Below are 8,437 nucleotides of genomic sequence, written 5' to 3'. Positions count from 1 at the left end.
TGTTTGGCTGATAGATATGGAAGTAACGGTTTCAATTGGAAAATGCAGCAGCACAATGTGAGGAAAACCATGCAGAAGAGTAAGGCTTGACCTGGAATCGAGAGGGAATAAAAGATTCAATGCCAGCCTAAATCCACGAAGTTATGTAAGAAGCACATTTGTCAGTAGGAAGACAAAATATTTCTACCCAAGGGCCATTACAAAGAAAAACTATTCTTTTATGTGCTCAACAAAAGCACATAAAAGAATAGTCTATGGATTCAAACCTGGCTTCAAGAAAAATGGGTGAACTCTCATGAATGTAAATGCCCAGGCCAAGCATGTGACTATTGGAGTCTTCATGAATTAAAGCTATTTGAGTTCAGCTGTCTTATCTTGTGATTTTAGTGTTAAAGCTAACCATCAACACTAAAATCACAAGATAAGACAGCTGAACTCAAATTAGTCTCATAAAGAGCAAGTAGATCTAATTAACTTTGCAAGAGATAAGACTCAACAGAAGAAAAGTTACTTCGAAAACCACAAATATTAGTGAATGTTAGGTTTAGAGAACTTAGTGATGACGATGGTTTAATGGTGATCTCAAAAATTAGACTCCAGAGACTTTTGGAGAATCTTCAACAGTGTCAATAATAGGAGCAAATATGTTATTCCAACTTTCTTGCATGTTTCAGATTTTGTTACCTCACTCAAAGACAAAGCTGAATTGTTTGCTAAAAGCTTTTCATCAATCTTATCTCTTCACTTCACTAATCACATCCTACCTGATACAGCCAACAAACAGGTTGATTCATTGCTTGACATTTGAACCACTCCAGCTTCTTTATCTAGAGTGATTTCCTGTGGTCCAGACAATATATCTGTTATAGTCTTGCAGAAGTGTTCTTCGGAGCTATCTATACTTTCAAAACTATTTAACAAGTGCTTATCGGATTCTTGTTTTCCAACCTGCCGGAAAGCAGCATCTGTTATCAATATTTAGAAAATATCTGGAGAGCAATCCGACTCATCTAACAACCGCCCCATTACTCTTCTTCCTATCATGAGCAAGGTTTTTAAGTCTTTAATTAACAAACACTTGATCTCTCATCTTGAATCTAATAATTTACTTTCTGATCATCAATATAGATTTTGATCTAGTCATTTTACTGCTGATATCTTAAAGGTAATAAGCGATAGATTTTATTAGGCATTAGATAGATGTGAAGCGGTTAAGGCTACCCCTCTTGATAATTCGAAAGCCTTTGATAAAGTTTGGCATGTTGGAACTTTTGATAAACTCTATTCTTGCAGAGTAACAAGTAATATCTTTAAGGCTATTAAATCCTTCCTTACCAATCGTAGTATAAAAGTTTTCCTTGATGCACAACACTCTTCATTTCCTGTAATTTTAGCAGTTCCTCAAGGTTCTATTTTTGGCCCTATACTTTTTTTAATTTACATTAACTATCTTCCTAAAATTCTTATCTTTGAGGTGGCATTACTCGCTAATGATACTACCATTTATTCTTGTCTTGATAAGAAGCCAATAGTAAACAACCAGGGTTAATATTTGACCAGGCTGGGTTTGAAAAAATATAACCAAAACTGAGACCGGGTTTGTGATCGGGGTTGTATAAACATTTATACACCCTAAATTTTTTCAATTCAAAATTCATGTTAATTTTTGTATATATGTGCATATATTAACATCATTTTGATCAACATGATCATCATAATTATCACTACTATCATCATCATCATCATCATCATCATCATCATCATCATCGTCGTCGTCGTCGTCGTCGTCATCGTCGTCGTCGTCGTCATCATCATCATCATCATCATCATCATCATCATCATCATCATCATCATCATATCATCATCATCATATCATCATCATCATCATCATCATCATCATCATCATCACCATCATCATCAGGCTTTAGCCTTCCTCTTTTATGCTGTTTTTCTGATATAAAAAATCTAGAGCATTTTCTTATCTAAACTAAAGCTTATTCATACAATATGTAAGGCCCTTTCTTAAAGTTTTTTACTTCTAGCAATACCATTTTTCCTTAAGCTGCTATCTCTCTGTATGCTGATACCGAAATCACTTTAATCTTCTCTAACAAACGTTGTTCAATACAATATTTTTTCTAATCTGTCTAAGATTATGCCTCTTTCTCTTGTCTTGTTATAGTCACATTACACATCCATCTGATCATCTTCTCTTTCAGCAAATTCTACACCATATAAATTCTAAAGTTTATATAAATATAAAAGAATATTGTATGCCAGCATTTAAATAAATAACAAACATATATGTTTTTATCTATCTTGTGTATGCATAAAGTGCATTTTGGAAGCTTTTATTCTTTCTGGAATAAAAGTTTGGAAGCTTTATTCCTTCTCTTAAGTTTTAAGTCAAGGCTAATTATAATTTACATTTTTCACAATTTTTAGCAGACTTAGTGAGTCTTCAACAGTGTCATTAACTAAAGTCTAACATTTAATCTCTATTTATGGGTCTGATCTTTTTACTTCTACAAGATATTTCGAAAAAACTTTTCCTCTAACTTGACTCTTGAATCTAATTGCCATTTCCTTCCTGTCATACAGTTAAACAGATTAACCCATTGTTAAACATCCAAATCACTTTAATTTCTAATCACTATAATTCCAAATCACTCTAATTTCACTCAAATAATTTCTTTCTAACAGCAGTATTAAAGTTAATCATGAAGGCCTACACTCTTCTTCATTTCAAGCAATTTTGAGGGTACCACAAGGTTTTATCTTTGCTCCAGTATTATTTCTTATCTACGATAACAATTTTTATGAAAATTTTACATTTAAAGTGGCTCTATTTGCTGATGATTCAACTTAATACTCTTAACAAAAATTTAGATTGCTAAGAACAAGCAGCCGATTTTTAATCTCATCTGTCATCTGTAACAGCCTAAGGCTTGCAGTGGCTTGTGGATTTTAAGTCTGGACTTAAAATCCAAAATTTTTGTTAGACAACAAAACTTATTTACTGCAAAAAAATATTGCAATATTATTGGGATTCCTATATTGATGTATAACAACCCTCTTACTCTCACACAAAGCCTAAAAGCACATTATAAATGTAATCAGAGCTACTTTATCTGCCAAGCTTGTCTTTTGGAATTCGGAGTCAGCAAAAAAATGCCAATCAGTTATGCCTTATAGTAAATGTAAGCATAAAATTAAAATATATAAAGTATTATGCATTTTTTTTTAGTCCCGGCTATAAACCCCTGCTAAATCTTATAATTTTGCTGGGGCCATGACCAGATTTGAAAAAAGTCTAATTTTTAGCCCGGGCTCCAGTCACTTCCTAGATGCTAACACTCTCTGATTGCTAGGAGGGGCATTTGAGCTTGAAAAAGATCTTATTTCTGCTAAAGCATAGGGCTCTTAGTGGCTGGTGAACTCAGAGAAAACTTAATTTTTTTCAGATAACTGTTTTTGCAATAATCTAGATCTTCCTATAATTATGAACATTAATGTACTCAATGAGCCATCTACCTTTCATCTTCTAGGACGAACTCTTACTTCTGATCTTTCTTGGAAACCATATATCAAATCCATTGCAAAATTAGCATCTGCTAAAGTTGCATTTCTTTATCATGGTCGCCACTTTTTTACTCAGGATTCTATTCTTTATCTCTATAAATCTCTTGTCCGTCCTTGTATGGAATACTGTTGCCATATCTAGGCAGATCTTCTAATGATGCCCTCTCTCATTTAGACGAGATGCAAAAACACATTGTAAAAATAGTTGGATCTGCTCTTGCAGCCAACCTCCAACCATTATCACATTGTCGTAATGTTATTTCTTTTCCTCTTTTCTATAAATACTATAATGGGTACTGCTCTAAAGAGTTAGCGTCTCTTCTACTATCAACTAAAATTCATTCTTGTATTACTTTTTACTGTTCCTAAGTGCTCTAAAAACTCTAATTTATCTATTTTTTTCTTCAAACATCAGTTCTTTGGAATTTTCTCCCTTCACCTTGTTTTCCTGATTCATATAATCTGCAAAAGTCATCTGTTAATCCTTATCTTCCTTTATAAACTTTATTTTATCTCTTCCAGTATCTTTTAACTCTAATAGTGGTTGCTTGTCGTTGATGTTATTATATGATTTCTTGCCTTTGTTTGAACATGCCCTGACTGTAAGAAGTCTATTAACATAAATATAGATCATAAAAATAAAAAAAAGTTTAAGTTCTTTGTTGCTATTCAATTGCACTAAATGTGTTAACTTAAAAAGTTTCAACTTCTGATGATTTTGATATAAATCTACATTTAGTAATTGCATGAATGAAATGTATGAAATTGGAAACGGACATTGCAAAAACTGTGTAGTTTTGAGACATCATATTTAGAAGTAAGGCATTTAATGTGCTGTGGAACCTGGTGCAAATTCCAAGCAGACAAAATTATTGAAACAAATGTGCATAAAGAAAAACCAAGAGAGATTGTTGTAATTAGGGACATAATCAACCCAATATTTATTGATTTATCTGATGAAAACTTGTTAGGACGGTGCTTTCATGAAAAAACTCAATAGTAATGCTTTACATGAAATAATTTGAGAGTGGTGTCCAAAAGAGTGGTATACTAAATGTTTATTTAGAACTTGATTATAATCCTTGTAAAACTAAAATCAATTTGTTATTGAGGGTAAATAAATATATTAGGCTACTATAATTTTTGCATTTTATAGATTAATTACTTATAACTTTCAAGTTTTTCCGTTTTGCTAAATATGAATATTAATTTCTCTATGGAACTTAAATAGCATAATAAAACCTATAAAAAACTTTTATAAGTTTAAACTACTGCTATTATAAAGTCAGACTACTTGCTCTTATTAAGGAGTAATACAAGTCTTTAGAAATGAAATATAAGTTTTAGAAATGAAATATAAGCTTTAGAAATAAAATATAAGTCTTAATATTGGGCATTTCTAAAAAATCATGCACGTATATGTTATGTCTATTATTTTCATAATAATAAAACTGGCAATCTATAAATTGCTCTCATTTAATTCTAACCGATATAAAATTTTTGTAAACAAAAAATGGTATACATTGGTAATGTTAACAAAGAGTAAATTAAGTTTGAAGCGGAATCACACACAGAACAAAAAAATCAAATTTTAGTTACTAGATAAAATAAACTTTAATTCCTCGGAAAATATAAGTTTTAGCGTAATATTAATGTTTTAAACATAAGTAAAGCTTTCCAGAAAGTTACAGGATTTCTCTATGTATCATAGTCACAGCAATCATTTAAATGCAGTTCAAGAATGATCATGCACAGAAGTAACGCACAAAAGTTGCGAACTTGTTAATTTCATGTAGATATTTTTAAGTATTTATGTAGATATTGAGTATTTTAAGTGATTAAATTATACTTCTACGACTCATATTTAATATATTTTCAATGAGAAAAGGCAGTCATCAATTATATCTAGTTAAAGCATTTAGCTAAAGCATTTTAAAAGTCATCAATTATTAATAGCTAAAGCGTCTAGCTATAGCGTTTTAAAAATTATTTATTTTCAAACTGTAGTGATATTATTATGCAAAATAAATAAATAGATCAAAATATATATATTTAACTTATTCAGGTAACCTAAAATATGATAAAAATATTTTTGCTATAAATGTTTTTTAAGAAAATCATTGCTTATTGCTTTAAGTCCTAGCTTTTAATTGCTAAAACAAAGAAAACTAAAAATTCACACACAGAAATGGAAATGCCCTATTTTAACTTATTATTTTCAGTTTTAACAATCTTAAATTGTTTTTTTTTCTCAGAATGCATTTTTTATCATGCTGCAATAAATAAGATGAGAAGCGATATATTTTTTCAAATTTATCTTTTAGCAGAGTTATGGGGTTCTAAAGGTTATATTACAAGTAAACACTAAAGGTTTGAGCATTCATAGCATAACATTACCTCAATACTTATCATTGAGTCCTATGACTTTTTTAGAGTTTGCAACACAAAACATAGAGTCCAAATGTGAAATTTTAAATTTTTTTTATAATGCAATTTTTTAATATTATCTGAAAATAATCAATATTTGTTGGAAATATATAATTTTAGAAACTTAACTACCTCAATTTATTGATCTTGTTAAATAGTTGTTATTAAATTTATTGTAGTTATTAAATATTTATTACAAGTAGTAATACTTTAATAGAAGTTTTCATTTAACAAATCATTAAAAGCCTTAACTAAAATGTTAATTAATTTCTAAATTTATAGAATTGTGAATTTAATAATTGCACAGGCCAACAACAACAAAAATTTTCTGTTGCTGATCAAACAATATGATTTAATATAGCATTTCTCTGCATTTGGGGTAAAATCCTTATTATTGTCAACAACAAAAAAACTATTTAAAGTATATCAACCTGGATCTTAAAAGAAGGATATTTACATAAAGATTTTAAATGTACCTAATATTCCTTGAAATATTGTTTAAATTTAATTTGCTTAGTTTACATTTTTTGTTTAGTTAAAATTTATTATCACTAATTAACCTATGTTCTTATATTTAAAATTTCTATAGTAATTGCATAAGAAGTTGAGTAAATATAATAGTTGATCTATTGATACATTTATACTACCTTGTTTATTTTAGTTAAAAATGTAACCAAATGATTTTTCATTTGTTTATAATTTAACTCAAAATTGATAGATTTTTTGTCTAACTTTACCAAAACACTCAGAAATGTTTGTCAATAAATAAACCAACACAGTTTCCTTAAGTTATACAAGAGATACAAAAGTTTTGTGAATCCGCACTCTGACCCACCATATCACTCTCTTTTAATTAATGTCTTCAACGGATCCAATCCAAATATTAAAAAAAAACGATTTACTTGAATTGCCTATTTTATAAATTACCTCTTTTCACCCTAAAAATCTGGGCACTGTTTCAGCTTCCTTCCTTCATTTTATGATTGATTTCGATAGAGAATTTCATGCTGATTAAGAATCATAGAAAAAAATTGACCTGAAAATTTACATTTGACCGAAAAAAATATACTCATTATAATATTTAACTGAACTTCAATAAATTTCAATAATAACGACAATAAAAACTGGGTTGCATAATTAAAAAAAAAGATTTTCTAAACGATTGGTTTCTAAATAAAAACTGATTAAAAGATGTTTTTAAAAAGATGGCGATTATTATCGTTTTTAGTATAATTTTTTAAACTACAACATCAAATTAGAGTGCTTTCCTTAAATTTTCAGGTCAATGTTTTTATAAGATTCTTAATCAGCATGAAATTCTCTATTGAAATCAATCATAAAATGGTAGGGGTAGGAAACTAAAACAGTGCCAAAATCTGTTGTTCACCAAAAATAAAAATGATTTTATTCTGTCCTGTTCTTCAAAAATCAAAGTTTTAAGGAACAGGGCAAATAAGGTGGTCATAAGGCTTAATTAACTTTAAATAATATGAGGTATCAAAATATCCCTAATTATTGCACACAGTTTGTTTAAATTTAAATTTTGAAATAATGAGATAGATGAAAGTTAAAACTTGGTTTTTGAAAATCAAAAATAAAATTATGCAAAAATGCTGAAGTTTTATTGAAATCAAAGTTTTTCAAAATTTTTTGATTTTTCCATTAAAGATTCTTTAAAAAAGTTTCTAGATTTAAAAATTATAAAAATATTGAGTTTTTTATCCAAAGTCAGTGCTTGAAATTTAATAAGTTTTTGTAGGAATGTGCATTTTGGATAGCATTTTCACCACATTCACTGATTTCAAGCACTTTTTAATGATGCAAATGAATTAAAACTTAAAAATGTTATGTCATAAACCTACCATTATGAAAAAAGGTTATACCTGGATTGAGAAATTTCAAAATTATAACAAATTTACAAAAGCTTTAAAACTAATATTATAAGAAATAAAATATTAAACAAAATCATTTTAAATTAGAATATTTCAATACTTACTCAAAAAATCCCCAATCATTTCTGCAGATCCCTTCAATGTAATAGCATCTGACTTAGAAATTTGTGCAACAGATACTGGCATTCTCAAAATATTTAGAATATAAGAAACTTTAACTAAAAAAAAAATTAAGAAATTAAATTAAAACTAAGAAACACTTTTTTGTTGTACTTAATACTTGATATTAACTGTTATTTAAGAAATAAATTAGTGAAGTATTTGTAGATGGAGGAAAAAATAGACTTTTTTGAACAATCATTAAATTAAAATCCTAAAGTTTAGTCTTTTTGAAATAGATTCAAATTTTGCAGTCAAAATTTAAAATTGGATTTTCTCTTACAATGTCTGGGCATATTTTTATTACCTGTGACAAAAAATATTTAAAACATACAAGCCATGATAATACCACCTGGGAAGACTTTGAACAGTCGTTT

The 8,437-nt window shown here is 28.7% G+C and overlaps 1 protein-coding gene across 1 annotated transcript in view; it reads right to left on the bottom strand.

Moving 5' to 3' along the window:
* The window catches only part of LOC101235407 (mitotic spindle assembly checkpoint protein MAD2A), a 52,298-nt gene extending 44,165 nt beyond the window's left edge, over positions 1 to 8,133 (bottom strand). The window contains exon 1 of the mRNA XM_065807170.1: positions 8,006 to 8,133. Within this exon, the coding sequence (XP_065663242.1) occupies positions 8,006 to 8,087 (82 nt within the window). The 5' untranslated portion in view covers positions 8,088 to 8,133. The remainder of the gene's footprint in view (positions 1 to 8,005) is intronic.
* Positions 8,134 to 8,437: the final 304 nt, after the last annotated feature.

The sequence above is a fragment of the Hydra vulgaris genome, chromosome 10 (genome assembly GCF_038396675.1).
Source record: "Hydra vulgaris chromosome 10, alternate assembly HydraT2T_AEP".
Lineage (NCBI taxonomy): Eukaryota > Metazoa > Cnidaria > Hydrozoa > Anthoathecata > Hydridae > Hydra > Hydra vulgaris.
The sequence above is the reverse complement of the archived record's forward strand: the minus strand, read 5'-3'. Positions and strand labels throughout refer to the sequence as shown.